The sequence below is a fragment of the Neophocaena asiaeorientalis genome, unplaced genomic scaffold (assembly GCF_003031525.2).
Source record: "Neophocaena asiaeorientalis asiaeorientalis breed wild unplaced genomic scaffold, Neophocaena_asiaeorientalis_V1.1 scaffold78, whole genome shotgun sequence".
NCBI lineage: Eukaryota > Metazoa > Chordata > Mammalia > Artiodactyla > Phocoenidae > Neophocaena > Neophocaena asiaeorientalis.
Genome location: NW_020175018.1, coordinates 19,059,711 through 19,075,559, shown reverse-complemented (window position 1 = coordinate 19,075,559; position 15,849 = coordinate 19,059,711). Strand labels below are relative to the sequence as shown.

The following is a 15,849-nucleotide window of genomic DNA, read 5'->3' as shown; positions in this document are numbered from 1 at the left end:
GGGGCCCAGGGCCACCGGATTCCACAGCCCCTCTTCTGGTTCCAGCTCAGTGTCCTGGGCGACCTCAGGCAAGGACCCCCCGGCTCTGGGCCTCGTGTCTGCACCTGACATGGACCGTTAGCGACAGGGTGTGGGGCTCCTACGAGTCAAGGACCCCCTGTCGCAGCCTGGTGCCCACTCTCGCGAGTGCGCTGTCCACCGTGCCGCCGGCCGCCCTGTCGCGCCTGCTGCCCGTGCAGCCTGCCTCCCGCTTTTCCTAAGAGGAGATGGGCCAGCTCGCTCTGTGCTGTTTCTCATAGAGCTCCAGCCCCGAAGTCAAGGCCACTCGGGAGGAGGGCCCTGGGACAAGCCAGCAGCCGGAGGGGCCCGCCCTAGGCCTCCTCGCGCCCCCCCCGCGCACCTCGACACCACACAGGCCTGGCAGCCAGCGCCCCCGGAGGAGCCCCGAGAACCCCCAAGTCCCGCGGTGAGTGGTCGGGGGAGCCCTGGTCCTGGTGCTCGCCGTTAAAAGCCTTTCCTGTGCTGCCTGGCCACTGTGTCACGGCCGCTGGGCCCTGCGCACCTGGCCCTGCCTAGGGGAGGAGGGGCGGGGGCGCTGGGGGCACCGGGGGGGCCCGGCTCTGCTGGCCGGCCCACAGGGCTGTGGGCAGAGGCCAGAGCGGCCCAGTGGGAGGAGCACAGGCAGATTCTGGCACAGTCCCAGCTGTGCTGCTGGCCCAGGTGTGTCCTCCCCTCTCTGAGCCCGTTTCCTCATCTGCTGAATGGGGCCAGGGGTGCCACCATCCCTGGGCTACTGTAGGGCACAGTGAGACAGAGCAGATAGACCGGCCTGGCTGGAGGACAGAGGGTGGTGCATGTGTGGCCACCCAGCTGCTGGGCACCCCCCTTCAGGACTGGCGTGGGCTGCTCTCCCGGCTGGGAAGGCTTGGCCTTCTCCCGCAGGCCTGGCCTCGGGGCTACTGGCCCCAGATTGCAGCAGAAGAGCCTCTCCTGGCAGATGAGAGGGGCCCGGCCCAGGCTCAGTCATCTGGGGCAAGGGCCGGGGGCCCCGGTGTGGGCGGAAGCGGAGCTGCTTTTGCCATCGAGAGTTTCCTGATGACCCCGCACCGGCACCACCTCCTTCCCTTCCATCTTAATTAAAATGGCCCCGGGAGGCCCTTTTTCCTCCTAGCAAGCTTCGAAGTCCCCAGGGCTGGCCGCCTGCCAGACTGTAATCTGAGCACTGCCCACCCCGAAGCGACAACCTGGGGGTGAGGACGCAGAAGGCGGCCCCTATCCTGGAAAGGGGCTCGGCCCCCAAGAGTGGCTTCGCAGGGACCCCACCAGCCCTTGGAGGCACCACTGCTGTCCAGCGACCCCCTTCCAACACAGGGGGTCCATTTTCATGCCTCCCCCAAGAAAGGGGGTCATTGCCCACTCAGCCCCCGGCCCGAGCGCCACTCTGCCGCCCTCTGAGAGCGCTTCCATGCACTGATGTATAATTCACGTCGCTATTGATCGCCCACCCCAGGAATCTCTGAAAGGCTTCCCTGGACTGACTGGACCCTCTTGGTACCCGAGAGTTTGTTCGTAGCACTGGGCGGGTAGGGCCGCTCGCCCCGAGGCTGGTGGGCCTGGACCCGCGGTCAAGGTCGTGGGGTACCTGGCTCCTATGCTCTTCTCATCACACCAGTGATGCAAGTCAGAAAGGAGAGAAGAACTGTGTATTTACCGAGAGGCTTCAGAGCACCTGGAACCCACCACGAGAGGGTGACTTTATGTTCCCGGGAGGTCCTGTGACACGGAGGAACAAGAGACGGGTGTACTGCGTTCTTTCGTTCCTTCAAGAGAAGCTCAGTGGAGCTCCGAGCGGGTCGGGGCCAGGGTGCATCCATGAACCAGTGCTTGTGGGGCCCCTCCCCTCCCCAGCCCCCCAGGATGCCCTGAGCTCCCGGCCTGAGACCCCGTGTGTGTGCGGGGAGGGTTGGGGGAGGGATGATAAGCCTTTAAGAGGGCAGGGGGCAGGGCCTCTCATTCCGGTTCTCCTTGGCCTGGTTCTGGGCCCGGGCACAGCCCCTTCCCTTCCTCTGCATCCTTGCTCCGGGGCGCCAGGCGGGCCCGGGTGAGGCCCTGCATCTGGACACACTGGTGCTGACAGGTGCCCACCAGGTCCTGCCCCAGCGAGGTTGGAGCTCTGGCCCCTGAGCCGTCTCCTCCTTCAAAGGCCCGAGACACGGCTTCTCGGCTCTGAGATGGCCCTCAGCCCGCCATCTCAGGCCCTCCCCTGTCCACACCCTGACGTGAGTGTGAATCCCAGGGGGGACAGTCAGGGCCACCCTGGGGAGAGCAGCAAGCTGTGTCCGGTTGCGGCATGTGCCTGGGGAGAAAGGGAACAGAAGGAATGCCGAGCTGCACCTGAGAGAGCGGCGGAATGTTCTAGAACAGGCCTCCCTGGGGGCATGACCTTAACTCCAGGAGGAATCAGGAGACCCGGCAGCCCTGCTCCCCAGCCCCCTCCTTGAGGCTGTGACGGGGCGGTTTCTTGCTGCCCGTCCATGTGCCAGGGCTCAGGTGGGACGAGCAGGTCCACGCGGTACCGGCCCTTGGGCCAGCGGTCGGGCTCCACGCAGAAGTCCTACGGGGGCAGGCGTCTGCCCTGCCCCGTGCTGGGGCACAGACGGAGTCTCCCTCCCACCATGCCCCGTGGCATGCCCGCGTCTCGACACTCTAGCAGTGGCCCCGTTTGGGGGTGTGGGCCCTGCTTGGGAAGTGGCCGGGCAGGGAGGGGCCAGGAACCGTCTTCCTTCGCCCCTGTGCTGACTGAGCGGCCTCCGACCGCAGCTGTCCCCTGGATGTGACGTGTTGTTCCACTTGTGGAACGTTCTGGTCAGGGCTGGTCAACTGGGGGTGGGGGCAGTGCAGCCTGGGTGGGCAGTTACCACCTCCCTGCACTGCCTTGCAGCCTACTCACCAAGCAGGAGGACAGGACACCACCCGCCTGGGCAGCTTCAGCTGGGGATGGTCACCTGCAGCCTCCGAGGCTGGCGTGGGGAGAGGACACACCCGTGGCCAGCGGCAGGCCTGACGCTGGAGGCCAGCTGGCGGAGAGCCACGGCCACATGGGCCAAGGTAACCAGCAGGGCAGAAGCAGTGGTGGCCCCTCGGTGGGGCCCCGGCAGCTCGCGGCAGCTTCAGGCTCAGGGTCAGACACACCCGTGTCCTGGTGGGCCTGGCCCGAGCTGTGTGATGGGGGCGACCCCAGCCTCACTGTCCCTGTGTCTGAGCGCACAGGGCCCTGCAGGAGGGCCACCCGAGCACACCTCGGCCAACGTTTTCAGACAGCGGGGGCGGGCCGGGGGCGGGTGAGGCCACCCATACCGGGCACTACTGCTCCCTCCCAGGGGCTGCGACTGCTCGGAACAGCCGGCCGGGCTGTGGACTATCGTCAGGCTGGTCCCCCGGCCCGCAGACCTGCCCAAGAACACACCAGAAAAACTAACATGAAGAGGGCCCTACATTTTAAATGATGTTTCTAAAGCTTTTCCTGGGTCCTCACATCCGTAACTATCCAACAAGTGGGTAATTTTAAGAGCAGGTAACCATGTATTTTTATGTCCTCATTCTAACCAAACACAAGCAGGTGTTGTGGCTGTTTTGAACTTTAAGGCTATTTTCCCGTGGCTTCAGAATTCCGGGACCCCCCTGTCCTCTGCGTCCTGCGTCTGTCGGCACTGACAGCCTCTGTGCCTCCTAGGAGACCCCCAGACCAAGCCCAGCCCCCAGCCAGCAGGGGAGAAGACCTCGGCTCCGACAGAAAGCCGAGCATCAAACTTCCAGGGCCGGAGCCGACGCTCACCAAGTGCAGGGGGTCCCCTCAGCCCCCGGGAAGCCAGTGTGAGTCTAGGTTTGGCCCTGCGCTCACTGCAGGCTGGTGGGGGCCTGGCCTTGCTCTGTGTGTTGTCACCTCTTCCATCAGGTGAAAGTGTTGACCCATTCCAGCTGGATCTGTCCGCTGAGGGGTCTTTGGAGCTCACCGGGAGGAACGGTGTCTGATGAGGGGGGTCTCCATGGCCCTCTTTGGGGGACGGCCTGTGTTCCTTACTGTGGCCACAAGAGCACGGGGCTCTGTCCACAGCTAAGGGACACGGACTGATGTCCAGCAAGGTGGCCACACCCTGCCCACGGCATTTCTCCAGTGTTTCCAGCAGGTGGTTGAAGGCAGCAGGAGCCGAGCTGGGTCGGAACTGGGGCTGGACTTTGCCAGCAGCCCCGTGGAGGAGCCCGTCGCCATGGAAAGCTGCTCAGGGGAGCAGAGGTTGGAGGCCTGGCGGGCTGCTCGGGCTGGTGGGGCCCTGGGGCCTGGAGACGGTTTGGCCAGAACATCCTGCCCTCTTGCTGAGAGACCCTCACGCCCTGCCGGTGCCCCTTGTGCTGGGCCAGGCCCACCGTGCACCCCAGCCCACGCCCACGTCCTCTTGAATCTGATCCCCCCCCTTTGGAAACAAAGATGCCACCTGATGAATCGGCCCAAGATCCTGGGCGGGGGCAGCATGAGGGGTCCCTCCAGGGAGCACTGCCTCTGAGCCTCTCAGATGGTGACTCCTCAGCTACCTGACCCAGCGCGGACTGAGGCCAGAGCCCCCCCTGAAGGCAGGTCCCACTCAGGGAGCCCTGGCCTCTGACGGTCACCTCCCTCTGGGGGCAGACGGCTGGCAGGCAGGTTTTTCAAGCATCTGCGGTAGCTGAAGGCCCCCTGTGGAGGCTCTGGGCCCCGAGGAGGAGGCTGGAAGACGGGGCTCCCTCCAGGGGACCCCCCAGGACGTCCTGATGTGCTTGCAAGGTAGAGACCAGTTGGCGGGAGAACCCCCGTGCCCCTTCCTCCCGCCAGAAAGCTGCCCAGCTGCCCGCCTCTCCAGGTGACGCCCCTGCCTCCTGCATGAGGACCAGTCCCCACGTAAGGGGACCAGCTTCTCAGTCAGAGCCAGCCTGCTCCTACAGCCCCTGCCTCCCCACTGTCTGGACACCCTGCCTCTGCCGGGGGCGGGGGGGGCGGTTCTGGCTTTGATCCTCTGGTCCAGGGGCTGTGAGGTGTGGGGCCTGCGCTTCCCTGTGCTGGGGGGATGTCCTCAGCGTGAAAGGTGGTGACATCATCCCTAAACTCTCCTCTCTCTGCAGCAGCTGTGGCAGCCAAGATGGTGGCACCCCCCGCCCAGCGTGAGGGCAGCCCCTGGCCCAGCTCAGGGAGCCCTCGGACCTGGGCTCCGAGTCTGAGTCTGCTCCCAGCACTTGCTCGGGGTCTTCGGCACGGTCCCCCACCCCCCGTTCAGGGAGCATCCCATCCTGTCCCTCCCTCCAGGAGTCTCAGAAAGCATCTGCCATCCTGGTCCAGCTTTCCGAGAGCTCCGTCTCCTTGTCGGATGGGGAAGCCGGGGACACCCCGGGTGCAGACCTCAGCCAGTCTGGGGGGCTCTCTGCTGGAGGCTCCCGGGGGTCCCACTGGGGCGGAGGGCCGGAGACCTGGGAGGGGCTGAAGGGCAGCGGGGCCCTTTCCCTGCGGGGCGCCTGCGCTGGGGCGGGCGGCCCGGAGCCAGCAGCAGGGCTCCCCAGCACCCTGTCTCCGCGGTCGGGCTCAGAGCTGTCGGAGGCATCCAGCGAGGTCTGGGACCCGGAGGGCCTGAGGGAGCTTGCCCACAGGGGGCTCATCCCACCTGGAACACGCTGGGGGCCCCCTGTCCTGCTTCGCTTCTTGGGCCCAGGGGAGGGGCAGGAAGATTCTGGAACCCGTGGGAGCCCGACTAGTGGATCAAACACAGGAAAAACCAAAGGGAGGTCCCCAGAGTCTGCTGACACAACAATCCCATCCCAAACCGCTTCCTCTGGTGACTTACACTTGTCCCTTTCCTTTCCTTCGGGGACCTCGGCCTCTGAAGGGGCAGAGTTCGGCCAAAGAGGAGAGACGGGGCCTCCACAGGCCTCAGCTGGCTGCCCAGAGGGGCCCTGGGGTGCCCGCCCGAGTCCATCCACTGACGGGAAACCCCTACAGGCCTCATCTGAGCCTGAGGTCCCGGGGAGCCCACGGGCTCCTCCTGGGGCCCCTGGTGGGCCGGTAGCCCTGACAGCCGAGAGCCAGGCACCTGGGTGTGGGGAGAGCACAGCCCCCTCTGTCCTGGAGGAAGCCTGCCCTCCCTTGACCAGAGGCGTCTTGACTGAGATCCTGTCCCCTGTCCATGAGGTGCTGTCCTATGGCAGTGCCGACCTCCCGTCCTCCACGCACTGGGACCCCCACCTCCCTCCTCCGCTTCCCATCCTCCCAGCAGACAGTGAGGCCAACCCTGCCAGTGCCCACTCAGAAGACTTCCCTTCCCCGCCGGAAGATGCCAAGTGTCCTGGGGGCTCGTGGGGCACCCCAGGGGAAGACACCTTTATCATCACGGGAGAGCTGTCCTCCTTGTCCGAGGAGGGCCTGCCTGAGCCACTGTCCCTGGGGCCCCAGGAGTCAGGGTTCTGTCTGGGGGTTGCCGGACAGGGCAGAAACCTTGGGGACAAGTTGGGTGAATCCAGTTCTGTTGGGAGGGACTAGGCCATGGGTGGCTGGTGGTCTGAACCACTCAGCTGGCTAGGGTCTCCCTTGTGTGGGAGCACAGGTGATGCCCCAGGGGGGGGCTCCCAAGGCTGTCAGCACAGCCCCCAACCCTATCCAGAGTGGGCTGTGTGGCTGGGGACGTTCTGGCAGCTGGGGACCCAGGGCTGTCCGGCTCTGGGCGGAGGGACCCAGCTCTGGGTTTGGGCTCAGGCCCCCGCGCCGACCTCCCGGGTGTGGAGAGAGCCAAGGTGGTGGATCTGGTCTCCACCCAGCTCACCAGAAGGATCCTGTGCGACACGCTGGCCGAGCTCTCAGAGGCGAAGGGGCCAGCGGGTGGCAGCTGTGTCGCCTGGGCTCACACAGCGGCCACGGGGCAGTCGTGGGGAGACAGGACTTCTGAGAAGATGGGGGGGGCGCTCAGGTGACACAGATGTCTGTGATGTTGCTGTGATCGCATGTGTGCACGTGTGAGCATTGGGGGGTGGGGGGGGCTTCAGGAAGCCTGGACTTGCCCTGGGCAGGGCCACCATGCAGAGCAGTCACCTGATGGAGGGCCATCAACTGGACGTTGACTCTGACCCAGAGAGATTAAGGTAAACGATGTGCGGGTGTGTCCTGAGCTGGTTGGCCAAGAAAGGCCCAGAGGTCACGGCCCTGAGGGAGACGGTCCCAAGGAGCCAGGCAAGGAGCAGCTCCCACGGACTCACTTGGAGGCCACGTGCCAGGACAGGGTGCCGTGAGCCTCAGCAAAGGCCAGGAGAGAGGCTTTGGTGGGTCGGGGAGGCCAGGTGCTGAGTCTGGGGTCACGCCTGCGCTGACGTGCGCCTCAGCTCTGCCTCGTTGGGAAACGATCCGTGGAGACGTTTGCTTGCTTCTGATGTACGAAGGCCAAGGGCCTGGTGCCGCCGTGGTGTCCAGTCAATGACTTGGGGCTGGGAGATCAGTGTGTGTCCCCTGCGTGCAGATCAGAGGAGGTGGCAGTTCAGGGGCAGAAGGTCACTTCACCTGTGGCCAGCCAACCCTCCGGCCCGTCCTCCGGGAGTGGGAGTGGGCCCTGGCCTCCCCGAGGGTGCTCGGGACGCCTCGTGGAAGATACAAGAGTCCGTTGCCCGGCTGGCCATCGAATGAGCCCTCAGCGACGCAGCGAGGCCCCGGAGGGTTCCAAGGGCTTCGGCATGTGGGCCCCTGCGCGAGGTGCTCCTACAGGGACGTCCCTCGGGCCACATGGGCCTCCAGGTGTCCCCTGACAAGAGTGCCTGCCTCTCCCAGCACGAGACTCAGGCGGGCGTCCAGGAAGTTAATGTTGATTCAAGCATAAAGATGATTTCCTGTGGGAAGGAAGTGGGGAGAGGCTGAGCTGGGAGGACAAGGCGAGACCGCTGGGTGCAAGCCCTCGGGGACGGGGGCCTCAGTATGCCGGGCAGGGTGGCTCTGGGACTGGCTCAGTGTAAGGACCAGGGCAGCTGACCTTCACGGGCTGAAGGACAGGCCACCGCAGCACCGACCTCTACCCACAGCAGCCATCCCACAAGCTGCTGATGGGCTCTGAGGGGTCCCAGCAGCCAGCCCACCCCTCACCCAGAGCAGCCCTGCAGAAGCACAGGTGCCAGGGCACAGACTCGGACAGTGGCCGGCCCTGGTATCCTGTCTGCCAGCTCCCTGAGTGTTGTCTGCGGCCACAGTGGGGGCCTGTGCCGCGCCTTCCCCAGGATGAGCAGAAAGCTGGAGAGCGTGTGTGTTGGTTCTAACGTGAGAGCACATCTGAGCTTGTGCTCCAGGGAACTCACTAGAAACCAGTGCAGTATCTTCTCAACATACTTGTCCTGATGGGGGTCTCTCATTTCAGTATTTTCAGTATTTTTGACCTGGATTGTCTGTGCACTTGGAAAAGTGGCTTTTCAATGAGCCTAACAGTCAGTTCTTTTATAAAGGAAGCAGCTTTCAGATCTGTTTCTAACTTCTGATGTGGTTAGGATTTCTTGAGATGGGGCTCACTTATACTGTGCTTGGATCTCTTGAAAGTTACTTCCAACGCCCTACGGCAATCTCTCTGCCTGTCTGTCATCTATATAAACGATCACTCATCTATCATCTATTTAGTTATCTATCATCTATCATTTATATCATCTATCAGTCGTCTACCTGTATCAACTATATCATCCATCCATCCTCCATCTACAATTCTCAAATTGGAAAATACCTGCTTGCTGGGGAATCAAGCAAACGGTGTGTTGGCTTAAAATGTCCTGCTGTTGATCCAGCTTTAGGAGAGGGACTCATTCACTTAACTACATTTATGGACCCTGGGGAGACCCAGACTTTCATACGCTTGTAGTTTGGAGTGGGCGGCATCTCCAAAGCTGGTCTGGCAAAGCTCCCAGGGGCTGCCTCTCAGATCCCATAAAATACTGCAGGGTCCCTGTGTGAAGGCAGGAACCCCCACAGCCCTTCACCAGGCTCCAGCCTCTGGGGCCGACTCTCAGATCTGGGTGGACCGGCTCACCAGCCCAGCCTCCGTCATACCTCCAACTCGCCGAGAACAGGGTCACGGTCCCGGGAAGCACCAGCTACGAGAGTTCATGCTGATTTCCCCCCGCCGATATTCCCAAGCCCACCTTAGAGCACAGAAGAAGTTTGGGTCCATGGGGCAAAATGTGTGTTCATTCTCCAAGTACACAATTTCAAAACAAATTTTGAACTACAGCTTTCTTATTGATTTCCTATTAGTTTTCTGACAAATTAGGCTGTAATTTTTTATTTTTTTCTATTCATTGCTGACCCTTTTGGCTTTACGAGGCCGTGTGAGACGAATTATGTATTTTACACACACACGTCTGGCAGGGTCATAAATCTCCCACGTCGAAACCCTGCAGATTTGCCTCAAATTTGATAGTCTCGGGTCTGGCCGCTATGGGCTGGGGCTGATGGCTCTGCATGATGTGTGGCCACGCCTGCAGCTGGACAGAGGGCCTCCCGGGGTGCCCAGCAGGCTGTTGTGCCCCTGGAGTCATTTTTCAGCCCGTGGCCCCTCGCCCTTGAAGGGAGTCTGGTCAAGGGGGACTCATGAAAACCCTGGCCTCGCCTTCCTGTGACAGCTGGATCCAGGGAGCATGGGACTGTGAAATGACCGGCCGGAGGAGGAAGTACATCCACCGAAGGTGTTGGATGCATTTAATCTCAGCCGACGTCACGTGTGTGTGCGGAGCTGAGGGCTGTGGCACTCAAACATATTGACCTGGGGCAAGACTTCAATTTCAAGATTACTCTCTCCAAGGTCTCACCTTGGCTCCAATCCCTGTAACCGCTTGGGCCAATAAATCTTGATACCAGCCTCCAGAGAAGTCATTATCTTTCATAGGAAATGATTATTTCTCTGTTAAACCCCTCATGGAATTTTCCTGGGATCTGTCTCCTTCAGCTTCCCCGCTCAGCTGTTCCCTCCTGCCTAAAATGCCCAAAACTCACCTCCAGCGCTTTAAACCCCAAATCATCAGACGAGCTTTACGAGTCCTTTTGATGCTTTGCCCTGCGCAGCCATAACAGCCTCTCTACGACATACAGATGAAGGCCATGGGAGCGGTTGGGGGCGATGGCCGCACACCTGCAGCAACACGCCGCATCCTTTGGGATGGTGCCTTCCTGTGCCCGGGGTGTCCGGCTCACACTGGGCAGGAGGCGAGCACACTGGCCTTCCAGAGGGAGCTGGGGCCCCGGGGTCAGGTCGGCCTGCAGCTGGGGGACGAGGCTGTCGGTCGAGTGCTCGACAAGCGGTCAGGGAGTCCCATCCCACGCTCGCTGGCTTCCCTTCAGCCCCGAGGTCCCAGCGGGGCTGCAAGTCCCACATTTGTCCCCCATCCCTTGTCTTATCCGCCCACCCTATGCCAGCCATCAAATGCCAAGCTGCTCCTTTGCATTTGTCCCCCAACCAGTGTCCCCTTTGCCCCAAGCAAAGTCTCCTCTCTGACACCCTGTGAACACAGCTGGGAGCAAGGGTGGTGTTTGCAAAACTTGACCGCAGGCTGAGGGGGAAGGGCAGGATCTCACACACACACAGACGCCCTGCACCCCTGGCCCTCCTTTGGGAGTTCCCTGCGCCCCACCCCTGCCTGCTGCTCACGTGTAGGGGCCTTTGCAGCGGCCGTGTCCATCCACGTGGTAACGTGGGCATTTAATTATGCTGGGAGCCCACGTCCTAAGTCCAGCTCTACCTCTTCCTGGGGGTGTGGCAGGGACACCCGCCCCCAATGCCTTCATGACTATGTCACTGCCCTCTCTACCATGTCATTGTGAGGACACAGAGGAAAGTCTGTCCCCGCCAGGCTCCATCCCCGGCACGTGCCAAGCACTCAGGAATAATCCTCCTTGTAAGTCTTCCGGAGAACTGTTGGTGTCCTTAACCAGCTGAGCCCGACACCAAAGGCCGGCTGAAGGGGTGTGGAAGGCGGCACCCGCTCCAGGGCCGGGGCTGCAGGTGGAGTTTGTCTGCCCACTTCTTCCCTCTCCCTCGTGCAGAACTTCCCCCATCTGGGGGTGGGGGCGCTCAGAGAAGGGACAGCTGGCCCTGCCCTCCAGGGCTTATGTCCATTCAGCCGGACACTAGCTGGCATGACCAGGATGATGAGCAGGGAGGAGACTCAGGGCTGGGAAGGGGGTTCTGCCTTTGTTACCGGCGTCAGAACGGGCTGGCCCTCCAGGTGTTGGGGGCACCCGGGTTTTAGAGTCCCTCTGCCACATACGTTCCAGGCATCCTTAACCACGGCACTCGGCTCTCCGAGCCTCAGTTTTCCCCTCTGTAAAACGGGAATACCAATATCTCATTTCATCAGCTCTAAGATGCAAAACTTCCCGACATTTCAATCCCTTTGAACTCAGGGTGCGTCTCACAAATCTGAGAATTGTCTGTGATACGTGCCACCCCACTAGCGGCACATACAATTGCTGGGGTGGCTCTCCAGCAGGGAGGAGGAGCTGACTTGAGGAGCGGCGCCAGGCTTCAGCAGGGCAGCAGGGCCTGGCTAATCCTCGTAAGTTTTCACCCTCCTCAGACACAACCCCACCCCCGCGTTTCACTGTTTCCGCACTTGGTTGCATTGTACAATCAAAGCATATGCTTTTCCTAAGAACTTGTCACTAAATCATTCGTGTGTTCTAGGGCCAGAGGCCCTTTGGAGTTGAGAAACTGTGGCATTGTTTTTAGGGTGCCGCCTCCCAGCGCTGCGCTAAAGCAGCACGTAGGCCCACTGGCTGCCCCAGAGAGCAGGGGTCCCAGAGACATCCCCTCCAACCCCCTCAGTGTCTGGAGGGGGACACAAGGCCTAAAGAAAGAGCTGTGAGTGACAGTGGGTCTTGAACCTGGGGAGGGAAGGGGCACGGTCCTTCCAAGTGGCCTTGAGTGTCTCCTAAGGCCTGAATTTTGTTCCCCCCAGAATTCCTATGTTGAAGCCCTAAGCCCCAATGGGATGGTGTTAAGAGGCACCTTTGGGAGGTGATCAGGGTTTGATGAGGTCATGAGGGTGGGGCCCCCACGATGGGGTTAGTGACCTTACGAGACCAGAAAGCCCCCTCTCCTCCGTCCACACACAGCACAGAGGAAGGGCCAGGTGACCACAGGCGAGAAGCGGCCCGCCGTCTCCCAGCCAGGAAGTGAGTCCTCACCAGAAACTGACAATGCCTGCACCCTGATCTCGGACATCCAGCCCGTGAGAAATAAATAAGTGTCTTTTGTTTAAGCTGCCTGGTCTGCAGTGTTCTGTTACGGCAGCCTGAGCAGACCAAGACAGTCTTCAAAAGCTAAGACCCTTGGGCTTCCCTGGTGGTGCAGTGGTTAAGAATCCACCTGCCAAAAAAAAAAAGAATCCACCTGCTAATGCAGGGGACACAGGTTCGAGCCCTGGTCTGGGAAGATCCCACATGCCGTGGAGCAAATAAGCCTGTGAGCCACAACTACTGAGCCGGTGTGCCACAGCTACTGAGCCTGCTCTCTAGAGCCCACAAGCCACAACTACTGAGTCCACGCGCCACAACTATGAAGGCTGTGTTCTCCACAGCAAGAGAAGGCACGACAATGAGGAGCCCCCGCACCGCAGCGGAGTAGCCCCCACTCACCACAACTAGAGGAAGCCTGCGCACAGCAACGAAGACCCAACGCAGCCAAAAATAAAAACAAATAAATAAATTAAAAAAAAAAAAAAAGCTAAGCCCCTCCTAGAAGAGTGAAGCAGGTGTGCAGGTGAGGCCTAGACTCCTTCCCGCCAGCCCGGCCTTGACCATCTTTGCCAACTGCGTGATCAGATCCTGGTCGGTTTGCTCAACAATCACCATAGGACTTCGTGGCCATCCCTCCCAGCCTGAAGGCGGGGGGTGGTGGCGGTGGTGGTGGTGGTGATGATGAGCCAACCCCCCCAGACCAAATCCACTCGCTGCTCCGTCTTGATCTCTACATGTTCTTCTGCCTTCTACCCCCACCCACCGCCACTGCTCCTCTGGTCCCCTCCTCTCCTCAGCCCTGCAGCCACAGGCCCAGGGCTCAGCATGTGGCCAGCCCTCTCGCTTCCTCCTGTGGGGACCTCAACCAGCCCCAACTTACCATCTGAGCCCCAGTCTCACGCAGCCAACCAGTAGCCTGACACCAACCGCAGATGTTGAAAAGGTCTCTGGAACTCAACAGGGCCAGGGCAACTTTGATCTCCACTCTCACCTCTGCACTGCTCTCCCCTCCCCTCCCCTACAGTCTTTCATCTCAGCCAAGGGCAGCTTCGTTCTTCCAGCTGCTCCGACCAAAGCCCAGCAGGCAAACGTGACCTCTTTGTCCCATACCCTGGATTTAACCCACCATGTGTCCTACCTTCTTACATACCCGAAGTCTAATCCTTCTCACCAGCACCACCGCCCACCCCTTGCCTGAGCCCTACTGTTTCTTGGAGGGCGGCGATGGCCCCTCAAGGTTCTCCGGCGTCTTCTCTTCCCCTGGTTTGCCGTCCTTCCAACAAGCTCGCCGCTTCTGCCTCAGGGCCTTTGCAGTTCCTCTGCCTGGGCTGCTTGCCTCTCCTCACCTCCTTCACCCATGGTCTCCTTCTCAGAGAGGCCTTCCTGACTCCCTGTGTGCAACAGCCCCCTCCTCCCGCCCTGCTTTACTGCTTTTTATGGCACTTAACTTCACCTCACTTGTTTATTTGTTTTGGGTCTCTCTCCTGGAACGCAGACCCAGTGGCACTCGGGCTTGGCTTTGTCTCCAGGGCTTGGTGTTGAGCAGAAGCCCAGCAAATGTTAGTGACGGAAGGCAGGAAGAATGAATGGGGAGGGGGCACAAGTGCCTCATCCAGGGGCCCTTTGGTTTGGATCATCTTAACCAGGGTTTTCTAACCCTTGTCTGAAACAAAAACAACAAAGCTCTTTTCAGACAAAATCTTACACAGAACCTCACAATGTAAAGGGCAGAGAGAGGATGGCATTGCTATAAATGTAGTTTGTGTTCAGATCATATCATTTACATATTTAACAATCACACATAAGAATGAGGTGGCCTGGAACGTGAGAATTTGACCTTCCAGGCCAACGGATGATGGATGCTGACTCACGTCCGCTCTGTGGTCCACTTCCTTTCTTTTCTGTTTTGGTCACACAGTTCAGAGAAAATCTTGATATGCATAAAACAATTAGGAATAGCATTGAAAAAACAGGTCTGCTGTTATATTGAGCAAACAAGCCGTAGGAATCTTTATGTCCTAGGTGCGCGGAGAAGTCATCCCTGAACGCTCTAAAATTTACCTCTGTAACACATCTGAGTTTGTGCGGGTGTTTTGTTACATTTTATGAGTTAAAATATCATATTAAAAAGTCAAGGTCAGCGTTGCAGACCCTCTGAAGCCGCAGGTAGGGTTGCCAGAGAAAACACAGGACGCGCAATAAAATGTGAATTTCATTTAAACAGCGGATCGTTTTGAAGTCTAAGTATGTCCCATTAAATTTGCATTTCAGGTATGATACATACTTAGACTTAAAAACAACTCTCGAAAAAAACCCCAAAAACAAAAAACAGCTCTCCGTCCTCGTGGTGCGGCCACTGCATCGGCTACGCGCCCACCTGGCGGGCCCTGGCCGGGGACGTGCGAGGTGAGGCGCGCCCCCGCGCGGGACTCGACCCCGGCCGCTCGGCCTGGCACCTGCCCTCCGGCTCGCGGCAGCTTCTCAGGCCCCTTTCCCGTTGCCCTACGGGGGCACCTCGCATAGGCCGCTGCTGGCCCGCACCCCGGGGTATATCCCCCATCTGACCGGTGAGATCTTGGGAAGTCGGTCGTCTTAAGTCAGAATGACAAGAACCCTTCTCCTCCAGCCCTCACCCCACAGCTGGGGACAGGGAGGCCTCCCCGTTATCGCCTAGCTCTCCAGACCCCTAGTTTTGAGCCCCTAAGACCTTCATTAACGCCCCAGGCCTTTATCCCAGCTGTGTCCCGACGTGCACGCCATCCTCAGTAATTCCACTCCAGCGCCTAGACTCCTCATTCTTTGAGGATCCCCATTCCTCTTCCAAGCCACTTTCCCTGTAAGTCCTTCTTCATCCTCTTCAGGTTTGGTTAGCTGAGCATATGGTGGATACTCAGAGTGTCCACAACATAGATGTCCAACTGTGCTGGAGACTTCTCTATAGAAGCAGAAAAAGACCTTCAAAGCATTTCATTGGTTGGTTCCTTGTTCATGGACGTGCAGCCTTGGATAAATCTGTCACCCACCAAACTTCTGGTCATGTTCCCACAGTTTATTGATGTTTGGCACCTTTGTCATGTTGCAAATTGCTAATCAGTCACTAAGCTATTGGCCTGCTCTAAATGGCAGAGTTGTAGCCACTCAGGCGTTTTGCTGCAGCCTCCCTGCAAGCTGGCCACGCTTCAGAACGGAATGCGAATTGCTCTGAAGTGGGAGCTGGTCTCCGGCAAGAGCTGGGTTTGGCAGGGCTCTTGCTGAGGTTGAGCTGACCTCTAATTATGTATTTCGGTGGGCAAGAGAGCAACAAATTGCTAGGTTCTCTTCCTGCACTTTAGTTTTACATCCAACCCTGTTGTGATTTTTTCGTATCTAGACAGACTCATAAGGAAACTTTTAAAAAGTCTAAATAGGGCTTTTGTGCATGACTGTAAATGATTATTTTTAGGTGCGTCTCCTTTTGCCTTAGGGTGTTGGGGCCTGTTGATTCTAGAGGGTCTGTTCTTTGATCGAATGTTTTCTTGAGTCCCTAGTGTTTGGCACTGGTCAGAACTGAAATCAGAGACTATGAAACGAATGTTTTACTC

General features: G+C 59.5%; 2 protein-coding genes across 2 annotated transcripts in view; both read left to right on the top strand.

Annotated features, from left to right (window-relative positions):
• Positions 1–4,589, top strand: part of LOC112411366 (centrosome-associated protein 350-like) — a 13,503-nt gene extending 8,914 nt beyond the window's left edge. Inside the window, exons 10-13 of the mRNA XM_024762423.1 lie at positions 300–466; positions 2,942–3,108; positions 3,734–3,873; positions 4,176–4,589. Of these exons, the coding sequence (XP_024618191.1) occupies positions 300–466; positions 2,942–3,108; positions 3,734–3,873; positions 4,176–4,562 (861 nt within the window). The 3' untranslated portion in view covers positions 4,563–4,589. The remainder of the gene's footprint in view (positions 1–299; positions 467–2,941; positions 3,109–3,733; positions 3,874–4,175) is intronic.
• Positions 4,590–5,171: 582 nt separating this feature from the next.
• QSOX2 (quiescin sulfhydryl oxidase 2) overlaps positions 5,172–15,849 on the top strand; it is a 38,245-nt gene continuing 27,567 nt past the window's right edge. Inside the window, 6 exon segments of the mRNA XM_024762422.1 lie at positions 5,172–5,193; positions 5,307–6,530; positions 6,773–6,983; positions 8,245–8,311; positions 10,124–10,332; positions 14,601–14,674. Of these exon segments, the coding sequence (XP_024618190.1) occupies positions 5,172–5,193; positions 5,307–6,530; positions 6,773–6,983; positions 8,245–8,311; positions 10,124–10,332; positions 14,601–14,674 (1,807 nt within the window).